This window comes from Rattus norvegicus, chromosome 13 (assembly GCF_036323735.1).
Source record: "Rattus norvegicus strain BN/NHsdMcwi chromosome 13, GRCr8, whole genome shotgun sequence".
Classification (NCBI taxonomy): Eukaryota; Metazoa; Chordata; class Mammalia; order Rodentia; family Muridae; genus Rattus; species Rattus norvegicus.
The window spans coordinates 11,291,779-11,317,438 of NC_086031.1; the positions used below are offsets into that span (position 1 = coordinate 11,291,779).

Sequence of the window (25,660 nt, forward strand, 5' to 3'; positions counted from 1 at the left end):
GTGTGCGTGTGTGTGTGTGTGTGTGTGTGTGTGTGTGTATGTTTGTGTGTCTGTGTGTGTCTATGTGTGCGTCTGTGTGTGTTTGTCTGTGTGTACGTCTGTGTGTGTATGTGTGTGTGTTTTGTGTCTATGTGTATAAGTATTTCCTGCATATTCATAGATATACTTTCATTATGAGAGTAATAAGTAGAACAAAGCTCTACTGTGAACAAGTATAGTATGATTTACAATATGAAGCACACAGTATGAATATCAAAATTTTATCCAGATCTAAAGTTGTCATATTTAATCTTCAACTCTCTCTTCCTATAATAGAACCACATAGGATGTTTTGGTAGACTAAGGCTAGGTTCCTTGAAATGCCAATAAATTTATCCATAAAACTCAGACACACACACACACACACACACACACACACACACACAAACACAAACACACTCACTTTAATGTACACATACTTAGAAAACCTCAGGGTTCCATGGATCACCATATACTTCATAATTCCTGTCTAGAATTTTCCAAAGTTACAAATTTAAGCTTTGGGGACAGGTTCTTTTTGGCATCATCAATCACGAAATGAAATATACAAATGTTTGCATTCCAGGAGGCAATGTATAGTAATTACAACAATGCAATAGTAATAAAAGAGTTATATTTATTGATAATTGTATCAAAGAAGGATTTGGTTTCAAATTACGAAATTACTCTATAATGTTCAAAGACTAACACCACAATAAAATTCATGGTGAATGCATACCACAAATTCAAATATTCCACCAAGATAAACTATATAAATCATATATTACAGGTTTGTGTAAGAATAGTTATTATTTTAGCTTAAATGTTTATATTTTAAAATATTGTTTAATAAGTTTGAAAATGAAATTTATATCATTAATAATTAGTGGTGTCAGATTAAGTTTAGGTGAAAATTTTTTCGTAGTTTCTATTTAATATAACTACTCATGATGAATAATAGAGTTGCTTCTGAGTAAAATATTTCCAACTAATATCAAGCACATGGCTACCCTGTGGGAATTCACTGATAATGACTTAGGTTTCAGCACTGTTTAAATTCTTATAACTATATTTCTCTTTTTGCATTAATGGTTCTTGATAAATATACATAAAGCAATTAGCCTATCAAGTTGGTCTGGTGCATGGATGTATTTAATTCAAGGTTTGAACTCATGCTAAATGATTTGCTATATTGTTTACTTTTGTAAAGTTTTGAGTTTGAATTCTATGCTGTGTTTGAAGATATGATTTCTGTGAAGACATTTCCACCTCCTTTACATTAGTAAGGTTCATCTCCTGAATGGATTATGTGGAGACCTTGACGAGATGAGGACCAGGAAAAGAATTTCCCACATTCATTGCATTTATAAGGCTTCTTTTCAGGATGGAATTTTCATGAACTTGGAGAGTTGAAGATCAGGAAAAAGACATGACAACTTTTTTCATTCATGGAGATTACCTTTTCTATGGATTCTGTAGTGAACTTGAAGATGTCATGATTGATTAAATGATATTCTACATTAACTGTATTTGTAATGTTTGTCTCCAGTATATATTCTGTGGTGAACTTAAGATCTTAAGACTGTGTATAAGATTTGCAACATTCAATAAAATTTTAAAATTTTCTCCAGTATGGATTCTGTGGTAAACTGAAGATTTGAGGAATATGTAGATGATTTCCTAAACTTATTACATTTTTAAGGTTTATTTTCAGTCCGGATTCTGTGGTGAACTTTAAGATGAGAGGAAAGAAGAAAGAATTTCCCACATTCATTTCATTTGTAAGGCTAATCTAGAATATGTAAACTCATGTGATGTTTAAGATTTGAGGAGTGTGTGAAGTGTGTGAAAAACTTCCCACATTCATTACATTTGTAAGGTTTGTCTCCAATATGTCATCTTGGTGACTTTTAAAATTCGAGAACTGTGTGAAAGATTACCCACTCTCAGTACCTTTGTAAGGTTTGTCTCCTGTATGGATTCTGTGGTGAAGTTTAAGTTTTGAGGACTGTGTGAAAGATTTCCCGCAGTCAGTACATATGTAAGGTTTGTCTCCAGTATGTGATCTCTGGTGAATTTTAAGACTTGAGGAGTATGTGAAAGATTTCCCACATTCATTACATCTGTAAGGTTTGTCTCCACTATGGATTCTGTTGTGAAGTTTAAGACTTGAGGAGTGTGTAAAAGATTTCCCGCATTCAGTACATTTGTATGGTTTGTCTCCATTATGAATTCTGTAGTGACATTTAAGATGTGAGAACTGTATGAAAGATTTCCCACATTCAGAACATTTGTAAGGTTTGTCTCCAGTATGGATTCTGTGGTGAATTTTAAGACTTGAGAACTGTATGAAAGATTTCCCACATTCAGAACATTTGTAAGGTTTGTCTCCAGTATGGATTCTGTGGTGAATTTTAAGACTTGAGGACTGTGTGAAAGATTTCCCGCAGTCAGTACATTTGTAAGGGTTTTCTCCAGTGTGTGATCTCTGGTGAATTTTAAGACTTGAGGAGTTTGTAAAAGATTTCCCGCATTCAGTACATTTGTAAGGTTTCTCTCCAGTATGGATTCTGTAGTGACATTTAAGATCTGAGAACTGTATGAAAGATTTCCCACATTCAGAACACTTGTAAGGTTTGTCTCCATTATGAGATCTCTGGTGAATTTTAAGACTTGAGGAGCATGTGAAAGATTTCCCACATTCATTACATTTGTAAGGTTTGTCTCCACTATGGATTCTATTGTGAAGTTTAAGACTTGAGGAGTGTGTAAAAGGTTTGCCACATTCATTACATTTGTAAGGTTTGTCTCCAGAATGGATTCTGTAGTGACGTTTAAGACTTGAAGACTGTTTGAAAGATTTCTCGCAGTCAGTACATTTGTAAGGTTTGACTCCATTATGGATTCTGTAGTGACATTTAAGACTTGAAGACTGTGTGAACGATTTCCCACAGTCAGTACATTTGTAAGGTTTGTCTCCACTATGGATTCTATTGTGAACTACAAGATGTGAGGAGTATGTAAAAGACTTGCTACATTCATTACATTTGTAAGGTTTCTCTCTAGTATGACTTCTGCAGTGAACATGAAGATTTGAGGAATTTGTAAAGGATTTTCCACATTCATTACATTTGTAGAGTTTATCTCTTGTATGGATTCTGTCCTGAGTTTTAAGTCTTGAGAACAGCATAGAGGATTTCATACATTCATTATATTTGTAAGTTGTTCCTTGAGTAGAAATTGTGAAGTGAGTCTTAAGATCTGAGGACTGAATTCTCTCAGGAGGAGTATCTGGGGTTTCCTGATCTGTTTCAGGAGTGAAACAGATGTGTTTTCCAAGAAGATCATTTCTATAATAAGATATTTCACAGTCTTCACTTCCAGGTCTGGAGTCCCAGAATTTCTCTCTATGTAGAGCTGAAAGGCTATTACATGTATATCTTTGTGTTATTATCTTCTGAATATAGTCCTGTGTAAGTACCGTTGGAAATAGCTTCTTAGAATGATCACAATTTAGAGCTGAAATTAATGAGAAAATGTCATTATATAACACTTTGCAATTGGTTGAAAATAATATATATGCATAATTCATGAAATAGTACCAATCTGAGGATTGTGGCAAAATCATACAACAATGAACTATGCCAATTTATGTTCCAAAAACATAATTGTCATTAACATATATTAGGAGATATTCATGAAATCTATAATATTTTATTTATGATTTTCATCAATAATAACACTGTGGCAAATACATCAACAAGGGTTATTTTATTCATATGTTTTATTTTTATTTTTTAACCTTTTCTATAGTACACAATTTATACCCTTTTAGGACCACACTCTAACTCTTGCACATTACATACACACTCACACTCTCAGTAGCAAGAAAATATCTGGAGCCCCAACACCCAACTGCACAAGACTACCCATTCTTTGAGGCGTCAAGTTTCTTGAGGGTTACATGCATCTTCTCCTACAAAGTACAGACCCTGCAGTTCTCTGCTGTATATGAGTTAGTAGACTTGCTTCAACTGGGGAGGTATGGCTGATTGGGGGAGAGATCTAAGGGGTCCAGGTTAGTTGAGACTGCTAGTATTCCTTTAGGGCTGTCATGATCCTCCATTCCTTTGAGGTTTTAACTTATTCATCAACAGGGTCACCAGCTTCTGTCCATTGGTTGGGTGTAAGTACCTGCATCTGACTCTTTCAGCTTCTTGTTGTGTCTCTCAGAGGGCAGTCATGAATGACCCCTGTTTGTAAGCAAACCATAGCATCCTTAATGGAGTCTAAATTTGGAGTCCTCAGTCCGTTTGCTTTGGACCCCAATTTGAGTTTATCATTTGACTACCTTTTTCCCTAGGCCCTTCTCCATTTTTGACTCCATTGTTCTTTCAGAAAGGAACTATACTGCCTCAGAGTTTGACTGTGTGAAAGCAAACTCATCTTTATATTTGATACACTGTCTTTCTACTGGATTTGGGCTCTATATGATCCCTCTCCCCACAGTAGTGTCTTTCATCTGAGGTCTCTCCTTTTGAGTCCTGGGACTCTCTTACATCCCTGTTATTTGGTATATTCTAGGGGGTACCACTAACTCCTACCTCCCAAGGATTCCCATTCCAATTCTTACTGCTGGACATCAGGGTTTCAGTCCTTTCACCACACCCCAATATCTTTTGAGTTCAACTCTTTCTCTCATCCCCTAAGTCCTTCCCTTCTAACAACTGTGATTGTATTCCTTTCCCATCAAAGCTGGATTGAGGCATCCTAATTTAGGCCTTTCTGCTTGTTAACCTTCTATGGATTGAATCCTGAGTATTCTGTATTTTTTTTACTAATATCCACTTATTAGTGAGCTTTGCTATTCATGTCCTGTGGGTCTCAGTTGCCTCACTCAAGATGATATTTTCTAGTTCCCTCCACTTGCCTGAAAATTCATGATGTCTTTGTTCTTAGTAGCTTAGTAGTATTCCACTATGTAAATTGAATATGACATTTTGAGAATCAATCCTTCTGTTGTGGGATGCCAAGGATATTCTGTTGTGTCTCCTCTTTTGCTTATCATAAATAAAGGCACTATGAACATAGGAAACATGACCCCGGTGACATGGAGTGGCAACTTTTGGGTATATGCCCAAGAGTGATATAGATGGGTCTTTAGGTAAATCTACTTCAATTTTTTTTGTGGAACTGCCAGATTGATTTCCAGAGTGGTTGTGCCAGTTTCCAATCATATCAGCAAAGGAGGAGTGTTACTTTTTCTCTACAACCTCTCCAACATATGCTGTCACCTGGGATTTTGTTCTTAGCTGTTGTCATTGTTAAAAGCGTTGTTTGATTTGCATTTACCTATTGACTAAGAACATCTTAAACAAGTTGAATGTGCATAAGATCAATTTTCCAATGATACTACTATAGAAAACTACATTCGAAATTAAAATAAGAAATTCTGGACCTGACCTTTGAACAGATACACATTACTTAAATGATACTTGTGAAATCCCAGTTCTGCACTCTATTCTCTGTGCCAGGGTTCCACCTAAATCTCTGGAGGACTTATGCCCTCACAACCAAGTGAGATGCCAATGCCACCCACCCCTAGTTGCTGGTCCCCTGGACACCACAACATATATGAGGTCTTCCCTATCTACTCTCTGCTACATCTCCAATCCTCATGCTTATCTGCAATTCCAGATGCATCTATCAGGAACCAACACTTATGCCTACATCCCTGGGGGCCTTCACAGACCTAGGACAACTCAATTGTGCCTGAGATGACAGAAAATGGTAGGACTGACTAAACGATCTATGTATATTCCTAGAGTCCTGCTTCCATAAGAGACCTCCAGTCATGCCAAAAGAAGCAAACAAGCATTTGCTAAAGGACAAGTAATAGCACAATAATATAAATAGGAAATTGAGTTTTTCTACTAGGTCAAGCGATATATAAACTAGCCAATTTATGGTGCAAAATACAACTTTATATCTAGTCTCCATCTCAGCAAAGAGCTGGCGCTGTCCCATGACCCTCCATGCCAACTTACTGCCCAGAAAGAGCTTCCCTCACAGGAGTACTCCCACTCATGAACCCACATGGGAAACCCTACTTTTACTCTAATAATTTTCAGAAGATGGACCCACATGGAATTCACAGGGCACAGAATCTTCAGAGCAGTCAGGAACTGGATCCTTCTTGGCTCTGTCTGTACCATAGAGTTGGTAATGTAGCACACACCTCTATAGCCAGGTAACGCATGGAAAGAGCTGGTCTCCCAGAAATGCTCTCACTCTGAAGCCCGCATGAGGGACCACTATTTTCATTTCAGTGGACCTCCAAAAAGGGATGTGCCAAGAGAACACAGGACACAGGAACTAAATAGCAGCCTGGGACAGGATTCTTCTAGTATCTACCTGTTCCCAGCAATGCGGTTGTCCTAAAGCCCTCTGTAACCAATTTCTTTCTCCCAGGATTGCCCTCATTCCTAGGCTCATATTTAGGACTACATTTTCAAGGGACTTGCCAGAAGCCCAAAGGGCAAAGGAACTGCAGAGAATCCTGGGAATGAATCCTGACAGTGTATATTTGTAGCCAGATCTAAGGATATCCAGCAACACTTTATATCCAAATCCTGCCCAGAGAAAATTGGTCTCCCAGTGGCACACTCACTCCAAAGATCAGAAGCTCACAGGCCCACAGAAGGCACAAGTTCTGTCAGATACAGCAAGACCAACAAGCACCAGAAATATCCAGATGGTGAGAGGGAAGCACAAGAAACTAAGCAACAGAAACCAAGCCTACTTGGTATCATCAGAACACAGTTCATCAACAACACAAAGTCCTGGGATCCAAGAATACACCAGAAAAGCAGGAATTGGATTTCTTTCTTTTTTTCTCTCCACCTTTATTAAATTGGGTATTTCTTATTTACGTTTCAATTGTTATTACATTTCCTGGTTTCCAGCAAACATCCCCCTAATCCCTCCCCCTCACCTTCTATATGGGTGTTCCCCTCCCTATGCTCTTCCCATAACCGACGTTCCCTAACAATCCCGTTCACTGGAGCTTCAGTCTTGGCAGGACCAAGGGCTTCCCCTTCCACTGGTGCCCTTACTAGGCTATTCATTGCTGCCTAAGCAGTTGGAGCCCAGGCTCAGTTCATGTATAGTCTTTTGGTAGTGGCTTAGTCCTTGGAAGCTCTGGTTGTTTGGCATTGTTGTTCATATGTGGTCTCAAGCCCCTTCAAACTCTTTCAGTCTTTTCTCTGATTCCTTCTACAGGGGTCACGTTCTCAGTTCAGTTGTTTGCTGCTGGCATTCGCCTATGTATTTGCCGTATTCTAGCTGTGTCTCTCAGGAGAAATCTACATCCGGTTTCTGTCAGCCTGCACTTCTTTGCTTCATCCTTCTGATCTAGTTTAGTGGCTAATATGTATGGGCCACATGTGGGGCAGGCTCTGAATGGGCATTCCTTCAGATTCTATTCTGAACTTTGCCTTCCTATTTCCTCCCAAGGGTATTCTTGTTCCCCTTTTAAAGAAGGAGTGAAGCATTCACATTTTGGTCATCCTTTTTGAGTTTCACATGTTTTGTGCATCCAGGGTAATTCAAGCATTTGGGCTAATATCCACTTACCAATGAGTGCATATCATGTGTGTTCTCCTGAAATTAGTTTACTCACTCTGGATGATATTTTTCAGTTACATCCATATGTCTGTGAATTTAATAAAGTCATTGTTTTGGATGTCAGAATAATATTCCGTTGTGTAGAGGTAACACATTTTCTTTATCCATTCCTCTGTTGGAAAGGCATCTGGGTTCTTTCTAGGTTCTGGCTATTATAAATAAGGCTGCTTTGAACATAGTGGAGCATGTGTCTTTGTTATAGGTTGGAGCATCTTTCGGGTATATGCCCAAGAGAGGTTTTTCTTTTTTCCCCACAAGTTTTGGGAACAGAGTATTCTGCTTTTTGTGTGTAGTCTTTCCTGTCTACTGGTATTCAGCTCTTCCTGTGGGCATGTGTCTTGAGTCCACCAGGCAGACCACTTAGAACAGAAAATTTGGTCTTACCTCTGGTCTCAGGTCTGTATTCGCTCCTCCGGGACTGCATTTCATCTCTCTGTGGGGGCAGCAACCACAAGGGCCTGACCTGTCTTTTCTTGTGTCCCTGTGCACAGGGGGCCCAGCTGGTGCTAGGCGTTTTTTTCTAAAGCCAGACATTTGGGCAGAGTGTAGTCTCTTCTGGCTTAACAGGTGTGTCTTCCCCTCTGAAGGTTTAGCTCTAACTCCCACAGAATTTCGGTGCAGAGACCAGTTTGACTGGGTCCCTTCAGATCTGGCCAGTGACTGGATTGCAAGGGCCCTGCAGCTTGAGTGCCCCTATCTTCTGGTTCCCAGAGGCCCTACAGTTTCCTCTTTAGCCAGGGATGTGGGCAAGGGTGGGCAGTACTGGCGGTCTCTCCTGCCCTACAGAATGAGGAGTGCCCACCTGTCTGAGCGATGAGCTATCTCCCCAACGTGGTTTGGGAGCAGGGAGAGGAATTAGATTTCAATCACATCTCCTAATGAGGATAGAGCACTTTAAGTAGGACATATGTAACTATCTTAAGGAAATCTAAGAGAACAAGGGTAAACAATGGAGGAAATTAAAGAGAATACACAAATATCCCATAAAGATTTTCACGAAAACAAAATTGAATACATGAAGGAAATGAAAGAAACCATCAAGGACCTGAAAAAAGGGAATAGAAACAATGAAGAAATTAAAATGAAATAAAATCAGGGAGATGAAAAACTTAGGAATAACCTCAGGAAACAAAAATGCAAGCATCACCAAAAGAATACAGGGAATTGAAGGGAGAATCTCAGGGGAGAAGTTACCACAGAATTATATTGACAAAACATTCAACAAAAATATAAAATGCAAAATGCTGCTAACTCTAAACACTCAGGAAATTCAGGACACAATGAGAAGACCAAACAGAAGAATACTAGGTATAAAAGAGAACAAAGGTTTCCAAATGTAATGGCTAGTAAATATCTTCAAAATTTTAGAAATGAAATCTTCCCTAACCCAAAGCAATGAGATGCCCATGAAAATATAAGAAGCTTGCAGAATTCCAAATATATTGGACCAGAAATCAAATCCCTTCTATCAAATTATAGTTAAAACACCATATGTACACACACACACACACATAGAGACCCTCCCCAAAAGAATATTAAAAGCAGTAAGGGAAAAAGGTCAAGTAATGTATAAAGGCAGACATAATCAGAATTACACCAGATTTGTTAACAGAGAATATGAAAAATAGAAGATCCTTTGCAGATATCATAGAGACCCTAAGACAACAGAAATGCAAGCCCAGGCTACTCTATCCAGCAAAACTCTCAATTATCATAGATGGAGAAAACAAGACATTCCATGGCAAAACCAAATTTACACTATCTATCTGAAATTGCAGCCTTAGGAAAGATAAGAGACGAAAAACTCAAACAAACGGAGGAAAACTACACACAGGCAAGTGCAAGAAATTAATTTTATTTCAACAAACACAAAATGAAGAAATGAACAAAACATAAGTCTACATCTAACAACAAAATAACAGGAAACAACAATCACTATTCCTTAATATCTATTAACACCAATGAACTCAATTCCCTGATAAAAAGACATAGACTATCTGACTGGATGCATAAACAGGACCCAACACTTTGTTACATACAGGAAATTCACCTCAGTAACAAAAACAAACATTACCTCAGATTAAAAGGCTAGACATAATTTATCCAAGCAAATGGACCCAAGAAACAAGCTGGAGTTACTCTTCAAATATTAAAAATGCATAAGCTTTGAACAAAAAGTTAACAATAAAAGAAGGATGTATATTTCACGCACATTTAGGAATATTTTACCAAGATGAACTCTCAACACTGAACATCTGTGATACAAATGCAATGGGACTCACATTCATAAAATAGCTCTCATGAAGTTCAAAACATACATTGCACCACACATAATAATAGTGGGAATCTTCAACACCCCCTCTCATTATTAGATAGATGATGGAAATAGAAACTAAACAGAGACACAGGGAAAGTAACAGAAATTACGAACAAAATGGATTTAACAGATGTATATAAAAATTTATTCCTAAAAAAGAATATACCTTACTCTCAGCACCTCATGGTACCTTCTCCAAAATTGATCAAATAAATTGTCACAAAAGAGGCCTCAGAAATGTAAGAAGATAGAAATAATCCCATGCATCCTATCAGATCAGCATAGACTAAGGCTGGTCTTCAAAAACAACAAAAATGACAGAAATTACACGTACACATGAAACTTGAACAATGTTCTAATCAAGGATACATTGGTCAAGGAAGAAAAAAGTAAGAAATTAAAAGACTTTTTAGAATTTAGTGAAAATGAAGTCAAAACATACCCAAACTTAAGGGACACAATGAAAGCAGTGCTAAGAGGAAAACTCATACCTCTGAGTGAATCCAAAATGAAACTGGAGAGAACATACACTAACAGTTTAACAGCTCACCTGAAATCTCTAAAACGATAATAAGGAAATATGCCCAAGAATATTAGAAGGAAGGAAATAATCAACTCAATGGCTGAAATCAACCAAATAGAAACAAAAAGTACCATCTGGAGAATTAACTGGTTCCTTAAAAAGTCATCAAGATTAAATCATTAGCTAGAATAACCAGAGGGTACAGCGAAAGTATCCAAATTGATAAAATCAAAAAATGAAAAGGATGACATGACAAAAAAAGGGAAGAAATTTAAATAAATTATCAGATTCTAGTACAAAAGCCTATACTCAACAACATTGGAAAATCAAATTGAAAGAACAATATTATAGTCAGATATTAGATATCAAAATTAAATAACCATTGAAAGAGTCCCATAACTCTGAAAGAAAAAGTCATCATTAAAAGTCTTCCAACCAAAAAGAGCACCAGATGGGTTTAATGCACAATTCTATCAGACCTTCAGAGAAGACATAATGGGAATACTCTTCAAACTACTAACAAAAACACAAATAAAAGGAACAGTATACAATTAATACTGTGAATCTACAATTATCTCTTACTTCAACTTCACAAAGACACCACAAAGAAAGAGAAATTCAGACAATTTCCCTTGAGAATATCTGTGTAAAAATAGTACATAATTCTCCCAAACGAAATCTGAGAACACATGAAAATATCATTCTCCATGATCAAGTAGGATTTGTCACAAAGAATGAGGGATGATTCAATGCAAAGAAATCCAATAACCTAACCTACACTATAAACAAACTCAAAGAAAAAAGGACACACAATCATCCCATTAGATGCTGAGAAACATTTCGCAAAATTCAACACCACTTAATAATAAAAGTCTTCGAAAGACCAGGAATTCAAGGTCTGTAACTAAATAAACTTAAAGCAATACACAACAATTCATTAGCCAACATCAAACTAAACAGAGAGAAACTTGATGGAATCCAATTACAATCGGGGACTAAAGAAGGCTGCCCATGCTCTCCATTCCTATAAAAGATCATGTGTGAAATTCTAGCCAAGGCAATTAAACAATAAAAAGATGTCAAAGCAATAGAAATTAGAAAGTAAGAACACAAAATATCACTATTTACAGATGGTATGGCATAGTTAAGTGACATGAAAATTTCCACCAGAGAACATCATCAGTTGCAAAACAACTTCAGCAAAGTGGCGGGATATAAAATTAACTCAAATAAATAAATGAATAGCCTTCCTCTACTCAAATAATGAATGGGATGTGAAAGAAATTAATCAAAAGACACCTTTAACAATAATCACAGATAATATATAATACTTTGGTCTTACTCTAACCACACACAAAAATATCTCAGTGACAAGAACTGCACTTCTCTGAGAAAAATGGAAGAAGACCTCAGAATTTAGAAAGATCCCCCATGCTCATGGGTTGGCAGGATGAATACAGTTATAATTGTTTTTTTCCCAAAAGCAATCCACAGATTCAATGCAATCAACATCAAAGTTCCAACCAATTCTTCACAGAGTCAGAAAGATCAATTTGCAAATTCATTTGGAATAACCAAAAGCAATGGATAGTGAAAAATATATTCAACAATAAACTTCTCGGAGAAACAAAATACCTGACCTCAAGCTGTATTTCAGAGCAATTGTTACAAAACACCCTGCTTGGAATAGGTACAGACACAGGGAGGTTGATCAGTGGAATAGTATACACAGAAATGAACCATCATATCTATGGTTCCTTGATCTTTGACAAATGTGCAAAAACCACCAAATGAATAAAGACAAGATTTTCAACAAATGGGTTCTGGATCAACTGGAGGTCACAAGGAGAGGATTGAAATTGGGCCATTCTTACTGCCTTGTACAAAGCTCTTGTCCTAGTGGATCAAGGACCTGCATCTAAAACCAGATACACTGCAAATAATAGAAAAGAGGGTGGGGAGAAACCTGAAACAAATGGACACAAGGAAAATTATTTGAAGAGAAAACCAATGGTCTATGCTCTAAGATCAAGAATCAATAAATGGGACCTCATAAAATTTCAAAACCTCTGTAAAGAAAAGGTCACTGTCAATAGAACAAAATGATAACCAACAAATTGAAAAAAAGATATTCAAAGAATTCGAGAATTTAGACTAAAGAGAATAAAATAACCCTATTAAAAATTGAGTACAAACCTAAACAAACATTTTTCAATTGAGAAATATTGCACGGCCAAGAAGCACCTCAAAAAATTTTCGATATCCTTAGTCATTAGGGAAATGCAAATCAACAACCAAGCGTTTCTATGTCACACTAGTCAGAATGGTTAAAATCAGAAATTCAGGTTACAGCAGATGCCTGCAAGGATGCGTAGAAAGAGAAACCCTCCATTGTTGGTGGGATTGAATGCTGGTACAACCACTATGGAAAACAGTCTGGTGGTTCCTCTTATAGCTGGACATAGGGATAGTGATTACTCAGCTACACAACACACACACACACACACACACACACAAACACACACACACACACACACACACACACACAAGCGCGCGCACGCGTATATCCAAGGTATGCTCCAAGGTAAAACAAGCATACATGCTTCACTATGGCCAGAAGCTGGAAATAACACAGATGTCCTTTGGCAGAAGAAAGAATAGTGAAAATATGTTACAGCTACACAGTGGAGTACTACTCAGCAATCAAACACAATGATTTCTTGAAATACTTAGGCCAATGGATGACACTATAAAATATCATGCTGAGTGAGGTAACCCAATCCCAAAAGAATACACAGGGTATGCACTCACTGATACGTGGATATTAACCCAAGAGCTTGGAATACCCAAAATAGCATTTACAGACCACATGAATCCAAAATGTGGATTATACATTCCTGGTTACATGGTGGAACAAAATACTTACAGGAGGAACTATGTAGCTAAAATACTTCGCAGTGTCTGAAAGAAAGGCCATCCAGAGATTGTTCCACCTGGCAATACTTCACATATACAGTCACCTAACGCAGACACTATTCCCAATGTCACGAAGTGCATGTTCACAGGAATGTGATACAGATTTCACCTGAGAGGCTCTGCCAGTACCTGACAAATACACAGGTGGATACTCACAGCCAAACATTGGACTGAGAATGGTGTCCTCGAATGAGGAGTTAGAAAACAGGTATGTAGGAAAAGAAGGGGTTTGTGACCTCAAAGGAGGAACAGCAACATCAGCCAACCAGACCCCTCTGATCTCGCAGGGACTGAACTGCCATCACAAGAGTATACAAAGATGGACTTTTGGATCCATATGCAACTGTAGCAAAAACCGGCATGATCTTGAGGAGAGGCCATAGGTCCTGTGAAGGCTAAATGCTGCAGTGTAGGGAAATGCCATGGCAGAGGGGGAAAGATGAGGTTGTGTGAGGGAGCACCCTCTTAGAAGTAGGAGGAGGGAAATTGGGATAGGGGTAATAGGGAAAGGGGATAACATTTGAAATGTAAATAAAGAAATATACTATAAAAGAATGAAACAGCAACTGTGTGAGTGAAAGTTCATTCACATATGAATGCTATGGAATGCTTATTGGAAAAACATTTAAGATTGAAGAATCCTTATGTTAAATGTAAAACCAAGATAAAGGTACCTAACATGTTAGCTATTAATAAGGTAGTAATAAATGTATAAAAATGTAATACCCTGACTGATTAATGGAAGTCAAGCCAAAACACTAAGAGGAGTTTTACACATCTCTGTGGTGAAATGGAAATAATGGAAGAAAAAAATATTCTTACCCACAGAAAGCAGGTTGTTGTAATTCTCCCACATGACATCTCCGTACAAAGCCTTCTGAGCATAATCCAGACAGTCCCATTCCTCCTTAGAGAACTCTACAGCCACATCCATGAAAGTCAATAGACCCTGAAATGAAAATTACCAGTATTCGCCTCATGTCCATTGACCAAGTTCTATATTTCACCCAAGGAAAGATTCATTAATTATAGAACTTGGTCTGCTATAAATAACTAGTATGCATTTTTAATAAATTATATTGTCATCTATGCAAATCTGCACAGAACTATATGCTAGCCAACTTCAGATTTTGGAAATTATGAATCTATCATTAAATGAGCTACTTCTTTCATGGAAGGATTCAGAACTGGATTAAAAAATTATGAGTCTTTTTCTAAGGATCACATTCACAGGTTGGAGAAAACCAATCAATAAATGAAAGGATATTTTAAAAAAATTATGTTGTGCATGAAAGAATATTGTGACTTCTTTGCAAAGATGGGATATGCTATCAGTTCTCAATCTATGGGTGGTGATCAAATGGAATGTTTCTTTAATATAATTAATGCCAGTTGTCTAAAATACCAGTAAACAGAGGTATTTACACTAGGTCTCATACAATAGTAAAAGTGCTGTTTGAAGTAGCAAGAAACATAAAATCATAGTTGGGATCACCAAAGTTTGAAGAACTCAATTCAAATGCTGAAGCAGTAGGAAAGCTGAGAATTTCTGTACTAGGGACTCAGATGCAACGATCATGAAACATGAGCCTTTATTACAGGCAAATAATGAAACAAGTGACCCTCTGTGGAATTATACATTCACCTTTACCAGCATGTACACTCACCTTTCAGAAACTTTATTAGATTTTCATATATATAATTTATACTGAAAACCAGACTGGAATAAGAAAATACCTGTCTTTATAACACCATTGACATAAATTTTGAAAACTTAACCCTGAGAGTCATATGAAAAAAATAGTTCTGTAATGTGATTCAGCACATTAGGAAAGTTTGGAAATTTTGGCAATGAAGTTTCTGTAAGAATACTCAACATTTCCTATAATCATTCATACATTTACCTGACAAGAAGCCATCTTTCCTTTCTCCTTCAGAAGGGAATATCTCAGAAAAGGTCACATTTTACATTCCACAAGTCACTCTGAACTTTGAAGGAGCAGGTCCTCCTGTTCCTTGTAAAACTGAAGAGCAGAAAGCAGGAATCAAAACTAATCACACACTGACTTTTGCAAGAGAAGAGATGGGGAAATAATGATCTTCTATTGGCAGAAATAAAACAAAAATTTTTCTTGTTCTGAATTTAGGTGCTGTTTTTCTAGAAAATGATGTATTCTCTACCGACCTGGAAATGTGGCTGCAGTGACCTGCTATAAATCTAATTCAGGCAGATCAGAATTGTAAATGCAGGCTGAGCAGAGCTGTCAGTTCAAGTCGATACACTTTCTTTCCTTACCTTTATATCAGATGGTTTATCAAAGTTAAATGGAAGCAACTCTTTGCAATAATTGCCAGAATCTGTGAAGCGACCCCAGCTGAAGGTATTTTCATACCGGGTATCCATTAGAGTTGCCTGAGGCTGAAAAAAGCAAGTAAATCACTGCCTGTCTCACCACCATCTAAAGAGAGATAATACTTTTGGAGTTTAGGTCCTGTTCTAAGAGGCCATGATGTTGTGGTTTTGAAGGACGACACATGCTTGTATTTTCTCAACAATTTCTTTTTAGCAATGACATCTCTGGTTTTGAATTCATAATTAAACCCTCACATATTTTTACCTAAATATGAAACCTCTGCTTCTTGTTTAAGACCTTCAGCTGTTACAGAATGCAGTTGAACTTCATGCTCCTATAATATTTTCCATGGTGGCAATTTTGACTGATAAGAGACTGAAAATACAGTTATAGTAAAAATGGCTTTACCAACCAAGGGCATTTAATTTCTACAAAAAATATACTTGCCATACAAGGAGACATGTTGTTCTCTGCTGGTAAAGTCATCCTTATTGCTTAACAAGACACTTCAGGGAATTCTAATAGAAACCCAAATTGCGCCTCTCGAGGTTTTGTTCATATTTCCTATATATTTCTTTATTTCCTTTTCCTCTTTCATTCTCATATTATTTTTTAATATTTTACAGCTGTATTTCATGTATTTGAGAATTCAGATGTTTCAGGAATGCAAGATGGAGAATGAGTCCAAGAGGAGATTTCCAGTTTTATTTTGTATTTTTAAATTAGTACAATCTAGTACTTAGACTGGTACTAGAATAAAAAAATACTGTATCTAGGGTGGGAAAAGCAATGACTTCATGATATTCTTAGGCAAATGGATGAAATAGGAAAGTGTTATCCTGAGTGAGGTAACCCAGTCACAAAAGAACACACATGATATGGACTCACTGATAACAAGATATTAGCCGCAAGTCTCAGAATACTGAAAATAAAATCCACAGACAAAATGAAGCTCAAGATAAGGATGCTTGCAGCTAACCAACAGATTGAGCACAGGGACACAGTCGGAGGAGTTAGAGAAAAGACTGAAGAAGCTGAAGGAGGTTGTAACCCCGTAGGAAGAACAACAATATCAACCTAGAAGACACCCCAGTGCTCACAGGGACTAAACCAACAAACAAAGATTGCTCATGCAGAGACCATTGGCTTGAGACACATATGTAGCAGATGACGGCATTGACTGCCATTAATAGTAGGAGAAGCCCATCATCCTGAGAAGACTCATTTCCACAGTATAGGGGAATGCCAGGGTGTAGAGGTAGTAGTGGGTGAGTTGAACTGGGATCTTCTTTATAGAAGCAGGGAGATGGTGGAGGAGGGCTGGAAAAGGAGGAAAGGGGACAATATTTGAAATGTAGATACATAAAATATACAGTTTTAAAGATCAAAAGAAAAATGCTGTACCTAAGAATATCTAGACTCATGGTACAATATAGCCAGATGAAAATACACTGCACAAGAGCCTTTCAGTTCAAGCAAGGTAGAAGTTACTATTATTTAAAATTTATTGGGTTGAATTATAATATTCTAAATTAGAAATATATTGGTTTAATAATTGAATACTGTCTTTGTGTGCACTTGGTTCCAATAAATAATCAGCCCTGATTCTGCATGTGTTTACACATTCTGTTAACTTTGATTCTTAGGAGTCAGAGACAAGTGGATATCTGTGATTTGACAGGACAAGTATCCCACATGTATATAGATGTACCCCTGTATATTCTATTACTCTGACTACAAAGGAACTTTAACACTTTTCATGTATTTTTCTTTGTTCATGCTCTTCTCATTTGCTATACTCAGCCTCTTGCTGCTGTTCATCTTTCTTCTTCAGTTATGAAAAGTGTTTTGTATTTGATGCATAGTAATTTTACACAGTATATTATTGTTCTTTTTTTTTCTATTTTCTGCTTCTACCAGACATTCATTGTCAGCAATCTTATCACATCATTATTTATATAGTGTATTTTATTGACTATCTTGCTTGTCCTGAAACTAGAAAACCATTGCATATGCAAGCTGTGAACCCCTGACTTTAGTAGTGATACGCTGTTATAGGTTGCAAACAGGAACCTAACGTAACTGTACTCTAAGAGGCTCTGACTGAAATAGGTACAAATACACACAACCAAACATGTGATGGTGAGTAGTGACCTTTATGGTGGTGTGAGGGAAGGATGGAAGACCATGTAGGGAATGGGACCCAGAGGCATGACCAAGAGATTCAACTGACCTGGACTCCAGGGACCTATCAGGACTTACCACCAACCAAGAAGCATACAAGAACTGAAAGGAGTCCCATGAGATGTATGTTCCAGATGTGCAGCTCAATTTTCTTGGGAGTTCAGAAAAAATTGTTATAGAGCCTCTAACTAAAATTTTAGCCTAATTGAGCTCTTAGGCTAATATCAACAGTATCAGTTGAGGCAGTCATGGTAACAGTGAGTGTATACAATGTGTGTTTTTTTCTGCCTGGGTTATCTCATTCAGGATGATATTTTCTAGTTTCATCCAATCCCCTAAGAATTTCATGAATTCATTGTTTTCAATAGCTGAGTAGTACTGCATTGTATATATGTACCAGATTTTCTGTATCTATTCCTCTGTTGAACGCATCTGGGGTATTTCCAAATTTTGGGTATTATAAGAAGGCTGCTATGAGCATAGTGAAGCAAGTCCTTGTTATATTTAGGAACATATTTTGGGTGTATGTCCAGGAATAGTATAGCTTAGTACTCAGGTAGCAGTATGGCCAATTTTCTGAAGAACCACCAGTTAGATTTCCACAGTGGTTGTACCAGCTTGCAATCCCACCAACAATGGAAGAGTGTGCCTCTTTCTCCACATTCTCACCAGCATCTACTATCACTTGAGTTTTTATCTTAGCCATTCTGACTGGGGTGAGGTAATATCTCCTGGGGTTGTTTTGATTTGCATTTCCCTGAAGAGTAAGAATGTTGAAAATTTCTTTAGGTTTTTCTCAGCCATTCAATATTGTTCAGTTTAGAATTCTTCGTTTAGCTCTGTACCATCTTTTAATAGGATTATTGGGTTAAATAATTTAGGAGAGAAGAGCTAAGAGTGGTGGTGAATAATTTTTGTCACAGCAACTGGGAGGTAGCATCAGATAAATCTCTGATTTCAAGGTCAGCCTAGTCTAAAGTTTGAGGTCCAGGACATCCAGGGTTACACGCAGAAACCCTGAAACTCAAAATCAAAAAGATTTACGTGTACTCTGAAGACAATCTGGCCTTTGAGGTGCCAGATTATTTAGACATTTAACTGTCAAATAACACAAATAATTCTGCATACAGTGTGGAAAAAGGTTTCTAGATGTGAGGGTATAGACATGTGACTATACATCACCCATAAAAAGTACTCACTTTTTTGGTGGTAAATCTAAAGACCACTGAGATTTAGTATTTTTTCTCTGAAGACTACATTGATATTCCCAGAGGACTTGTCAGCTCTTACAATGACCTCATATTGTTTATCAAAATAATGAAGGAAGGGGCCATAGACCCAAAGACCCCATGGGACAGCCCCGTAGTGCACCAGAATCATTCTCTCTGCACTGTCAACATTGCCTCTTTTGATCTGAAAGCTCAGAATTCTCACTAATTGGCTGATTCATAGTGAATTAAATGAGAGAACATTACTTAGATTAACATTCTCTTGAAAAAAACAATTGTAGCCTGTCTCCAGTGTCTGAGTCTCCTATTCATTATAACTAATAGGCGCTAAAAACATTAAAAATTAATGCCTAGCTTCTTGGTTGCTGCTGCTGCAGAGAGCCCGTAGGCAGTACCCCACTAGCGAACTTGAGCCTCGGGACCACAGGTAAGACCAACTTTTCTGCTGCAAGAAAGCTGCCTGGTGAGCTTGGGACACACGGAGGGAGAATTCCTCTAGGAGCGGGCACGTTCTGTGTTTACCGGAAGTCCCACACCCGCGGATCCCGGCCCGCAGCAGCTCTCTGCTCCCAGACCCCGTGAGAGAGAGAGACCCAACCGCCTGATCAGGTGGGCACTCCTGAGGCTGCAGAGCAGAAGAGACCACCAACACTGCTCACCCCTGCCCACATCCCTGGCCCAAGAGGAAACTGTATAAGGCCTCTGGGCTCCCGTGGGGGAGGGCCCAGGAGCGGCTGGACCCCTGCCTGAGACACCGCCTGAACCTGAAGGAAACAGACCGTATAAACAGTTCTCTGCACCCAAATCCCGTGGGAGGGAGAGCTAAACCTTCAGAGAGGCAGACAAGCCTGGGAAACCAGAAGAGACTGCTCTCTGCACACACATCTCAGACGCCAGAGGAAAAAGCCAAAGACCATCTGGAACCCTGGTGCACTGAAGCTCCCGGAAGGGGCGGCACAGGTCTTCCTGGTTGCTGCCGCTGCAGAGAGCCCGTGGGCAGCACCCCACGAGCGAACTTGAGCCTCGGGACCACAGGTAAGACCAAATTTTCTGCTGCAAGAAAGCTGCCTGGTGAACTCAAGACAGAGGCCCACAGGAACAGCTGAAGACCTGTAGAGAGGAAAAACTACATGCCCGAAAGCAGAACACTCTGTCCCCATAACTGACTGAAAAAGAGGAAAACAGGTCTACAGCACTCCTGACACACAGGCTTATAGGACAGTCTAGCCACTGTCAGAAATAGCAGAACAAAGAAACACTAGAGATAATCTGATGGCAAGAGGCAAGCACAGGAACCCAAGCAACAGAAACCAAGACTACATGGCATCATCGGAGCCCAATTCTCCCACCAAAACAAACATGGAATATCCAAACACACCAGAAAAGCAAGATCTAGTATCAAAATCATTTTTGATCATGATGCTGGAGGACTTCAAGAACTCCCTTAGAGAACAAGTAGAAGCCTACAGAGAGGAATTGCAAAAATGCCTGAAAGAATTCCAGGAAAACATAAATAAACAAGAAGAAGCCCATAGAGAGGAGACACTAAAGTCCCTGAAAGAATTCCAGGAAAACATAAATAAACAAGTAGAAGCCCATAGAGAGGAGACACAAATATCCCTGAAAGAATTCCAGGAAAACACAATCAAACAGTTGAAGGAATTAAAAATGGAAATAGAAGCAATCAAGAAAGAACACATGGAATCAACCCTGGATATAGAAAACCAAAAGAAGAGACAAGGAGCTGTAGATACAAGCTTCACCAACAGAATACAAGAGATGGAAGAGAGGATCTCAGGATCAGAAGATTCCATAGAAATCATTGACTCAACTGTCAGAGATAATGTAAAGCGGAAAAAACAACTGGTCCAAAACATACAGGAAATCCAGGACTCAATGAGAAGATCAAACCTAAGGATAATAGGTATAGAAGAGAGTGAAGACTCCTAGCTCAAAGGACCAGTAAATATCTTCAACAAAATCATAGAAGAAAACTTCCCTAACCTAAAAAAAGAGATACCAATAGGCATACAAGAAGCCTGCAGAACTCCAAATAGATTGGACCAGAAAAGAAACACCTCCCGTCACATAATTGTCAAAACACCAAACGCACAAAATAAAAAAAGGATATTAAAAGCAGTAAGGGGAAAAGGTCAAGTAACATATAAAGGCAGACCTATCATAATCAAACCAGACTTCTCGCCACAAACTATGAAGGCCAGAAGATCCTGGACTGATGTCATACAGACCGTAAGAGAACACAAATGTCAGCCCAGGTTACTGTATCCAGCAAAACTCTCAATTAACATTGATGGAGAAACCAAGATATTCCATGACAAAACCAAATTTACACAATATCTTTCTACAAATCCAGCACTACAAAGGATAATAAATGGTAAAGCCCAACATAAGGAGGCAAGCTATACCCTAGAAGAAGCAAGAAACTAATCGTCTTGGCAACAAAACAAAGAGAATGAAAGCACACAAACATAACCTCACATCCAAATATGAATATAACGGGAAGCAATAATCACTATTCCTTAATATCTCTCAATATCAATGGCCTCAACTCCCCAATAAAAAGACATAGATTAACAAACTGGATACGCAACGAGGACCCTGCATTCTGCTGCCTACAGGAAACACACCTCAGAGAGAAAGACAGACACTACCTCAGAGTGAAAGGCTGGAAAACAACTTTCCAAGCAAATGGTCAGAAGAAGCAAGCTGGAGTAGCCATTCTAATACCAAATAAAATCAATTTCCAACTAAAAGTCATCAAAAAAGATAAGGAAGGACACTTCATATTCATCAAAGGAAAAATCCACCAAGATGAACTCTCAATCCTAAATATCTATGCCCCAAATACAAGGGCACCTACATATGTAAAAGAAACCTTACTAAAGCTCAAAACACACATTGCACCTCACACAATAATAGTGGGAGATTTCAACACCCCAATCTCATCAATGGACAGATCATGGAAACAGAAATTAAACAGTGATGTCGACAGACTAAGAGAAGTCATGAGCCAAATGGACTTAACGGATATTTATAGAACATTCTATCCTAAAGCAAAAGGATATACCTTCTTCTCAGCTCCTCATGGTACTTTCTCCAAAACTGACCATATAATTGGTCAAAAAACGGGCCTCAACAGGTACAGAAATATAGAAATAATCCCATGCGTGCTATCGGACCACCACAGCCTAAAACTGGTCTTCAATAACAATAAGGGAAGAATGCCCACATATATGTGGAAATTGAACAATGCTCTACTCAATGATAACCTGATCAAGGAAGAAATAAAGAAAGAATTAAAAACTTTTTAGAATTTAATGAAAATGAAGGTACAACATACCCAAACTTATGGGACACAATGAAAGCTGTGCTAAGAGGAAAACTCATAGCACTGAGTGCCTGCAGAAAGAAACAGGATATAGCATATGTCAGCAGCTTGACAGCACACCTAAAAGCTCTAGAACAAAAAGAAGCAAATACACCCAGGAGGAGTAGAAGGCAGGAAATAATCAAACTCAGAGCTGAAATCAACCAAGTAGAAACTAAAAGGACCGTAGAAAGAATCAACAGAACCAAAAGTTGGTTCTTTGAGAAAATCAACAAGATAGATAAACCCTTAGCCAGGCTAACGAGAGGACCCAGAGAGTGTGTCCAAATTAACAAAATCAGAAAGGAAAAGGGAGACATAACTACAGATTCAGAGGAAATTCAAAAAATCATCAGATCTTACTATAAAAACCTATATTCAACAAAACTTGAAAATCTTCAGGAAATGGACAATTTCCTAGACAGATACCAGGTATCGAAGTTAAATCAGGAACAGATAAACCAGTTAAACAACCCCATAACTCCTAAGGAAATAGAAGCAGTCATTAAAGTCTCCCAACAAAAGGAGCCCATGTCCAGACGGGTTTAGTGCAGAATTCTATCAAACCTTCATAGAAGACCTCATACCAATATTATCCAAACTATTCCACAAAATTGAAACAGATGGAGCACTACCGAATTCCTTCTACGAAGCCACAATTACTCTGATACCTAAACCACACAAAGACACAACAAAGAAAGAGAACTTCAGACCAATTTCCCTTATGAATATCGACGCAAAAATACTCAACAAAATTCTGGCAAACCGAATTCAAGAGCACATCAAAACAATCATCCACCATGATCAAGTAGGCTTCATCCCAGGCATGCAGGATGGTTTAATATACGGAAAACCATCAACGTGATCCATTATATAAACAAACTGAAAGAATAGAACCACATGATCATTTCATTCGATGCTGAGAAAGCATTTGACAAAATTCAACACCCCTTCATGATAAAAGTCCTGGAAAGAATAGGAATTCAAGGCCCATACCTAAACATTGTAAAAGCCATATACAGCAAACCAGTTGCTAACATTAAACTAAATGGAGAGAAACTTGAAGCAATCCCACTAAAATCAGGGACTAGACAAGGCTGCCCACTCTCTCCCTACTTATTCTATATAGTTCTTGAAGTTCTAGCCAGAGCAGTCAGACAAGAAAAGGTGGTCAAGGGGATACAGATTGGAAAAGAAGACTTCCAAGTATCACTATTTGCAGATGACATGATAGTATATTTAAGTGATCCCAAAAGTTCCACCAGAGAAGTACTAAAGCTGATAAACAACTTCAGCAAAGTGGCTGGGTATAAAATTAACTCAAATAAATCAGTTGCTTTCCTCTATACAAAAGAGAAACAAGCCGAGAAAGAAATTAGGGAAACGACAACCTTCATAATAGACCCAAATAATATAAAGTACCTCGGTGTGACTTTAACCAAGCAAGTAAAAGATCTGTACAATAAGAACTTCAAGACACTGAGGAAAGAAATTGAAGAAGACCTCAGAAGATGGAAAGATCTCCCATGCTCATGGATTGGCAGGATTAATATAGTAAAAATGACCATTTTACCAAAAGCAATCTACAGATTCAATGCAATCCCCATCAAAATACCAATCCAATTCTTCAAAGAGTTAGACAGAACAATTTGCAAATTCATCTGGAATAACAAAAAACCCAGGATAGCTAAAGCTATCCTCAACAATAAAAGGACTTCAGGGGGAATCACTATCCCTGAACTCAAGCAGTATTACAGAGCAATAGTGATAAAGACTGCATGGTATTGGTACAGGGACAGACAGATAGACCAAGGGAATAGAATTGAAGACCCAGAAATGAACCCACACACCTATGGTCACTTGATGTTTGACAAAGGAGCCAAAACCATCCAATGGAAAAAAGGTAGCATTTTCAGCAAATGGTGCTGGTTCAACTGGAGTGCAACATGTAGAAGAATGCAGATCGATCCATGCTTATCACCCTGTACAAAGCTTAAGTCCAAGTGGATCAAGGACCTCCACATCAAAGCAGACACACTCAAACTAATAGAAGAAAAACTAGGGAAGCATCTGGAACACATGGGCACTGGAAAAAATTTCCTGAACAAAACACCAATGGCTTATGCTCTAAGATCAAGAATCGACAAATGGGATCTCATAAAACTGCAAAGCTTCTGTAAGGCAAAGGACACTGTGGTTAGGACAAAACGGCAACCAACAGATTGGGAAAAGATCTTTACCAATCCTACAACAGATAGAGGCCTTATATCCAAAATATACAAAGAACTCAAGAAGTTAGACCGCAGGGAAAAAATAACCCTATTAAAAAATGGGGTTCAGAGCTAAACAAAGAATTCACAGCTGAGGAATGCCGAATGGCTGAGAAACACCTAAAGAAATGTTCAACATCTTTAGTCATAAGGGAAATGCAAATCAAAACAACCCTGAGATTTCACCTCACACCAGTGAGAATGGCTAAGATCAAAAACTCAGGTGACAGCAGACGCTGGCGAGGATGTGGAGAAAGAGGAACACTCCTCCATTGTTGGTGGGATTGCAGACTGGTAAAACCATTCTGGAAATCAGTCTGGAGGTTCCTCAGAAAATTGGACATTGAACTGCCTGAGGATCCAGCTATACCTCTCTTGGGCATATACCCAAAAGATGCCTCAACATATAAAAGAGACACGTGCTCCACTATGTTCATCACAGCCTTATTTATAATAGCCAGAAACTGGAAAGAACCCAGATGCCCTTCAACAGAGGAATGGATACAGAAAATGTGGTACATCTACACAATGGAATATTACTCAGCTATCAAAAACAACGAGTTTATGAAATTCGTAGGCAAATGGTTGGAACTGGAAAATATCATCCTGAGTGAGCTAACCCAATCACAGAAAGACATACATGGTATGCACTCATTGATAAGTGGCTATTAGCCCAAATGCTTGAATTACCCTAGATCCCTAGAACAAATGAAAC

General features: G+C 38.2%; 1 protein-coding gene across 1 annotated transcript; it reads right to left on the bottom strand.

The window, feature by feature from the left end:
* Positions 1-411: 411 nt before the first annotated feature.
* Positions 412-15,924, bottom strand: Zfp945l2 (zinc finger protein 945 like 2). The gene is made up of 3 exons (XM_039091197.2): positions 15,817-15,924; positions 14,343-14,469; positions 412-3,537 (listed from the first exon to the last, which is right to left on the bottom strand). The coding sequence occupies exons 1-3, from the start codon at positions 15,922-15,924 to the stop codon at positions 1,955-1,957; spliced, it is 1,818 nt and encodes a 605-aa protein (XP_038947125.2). The 3' UTR covers positions 412-1,954.
* Positions 15,925-25,660: the final 9,736 nt, after the last annotated feature.

Excerpts from the sequence above, each read along its gene's own strand:
- Zfp945l2 (XM_039091197.2), bottom strand. The coding sequence starts at position 15,924 with ATGGATACCCGGTATGAAAATACCTTCAGCTGGGGTCGCTTCACAGAT. Across the intron at positions 14,470-15,816 it reads ATAAACCATCTGATATAAAG|GGTCTATTGACTTTCATGGA; the intron begins GTAAGGAAAGAA and ends TTTTCATTTCAG. Across the intron at positions 3,538-14,342 it reads CAACAACCTGCTTTCTGTGG|CTCTAAATTGTGATCATTCT; the intron begins GTAAGAATATTT and ends CATTAATTTCAG.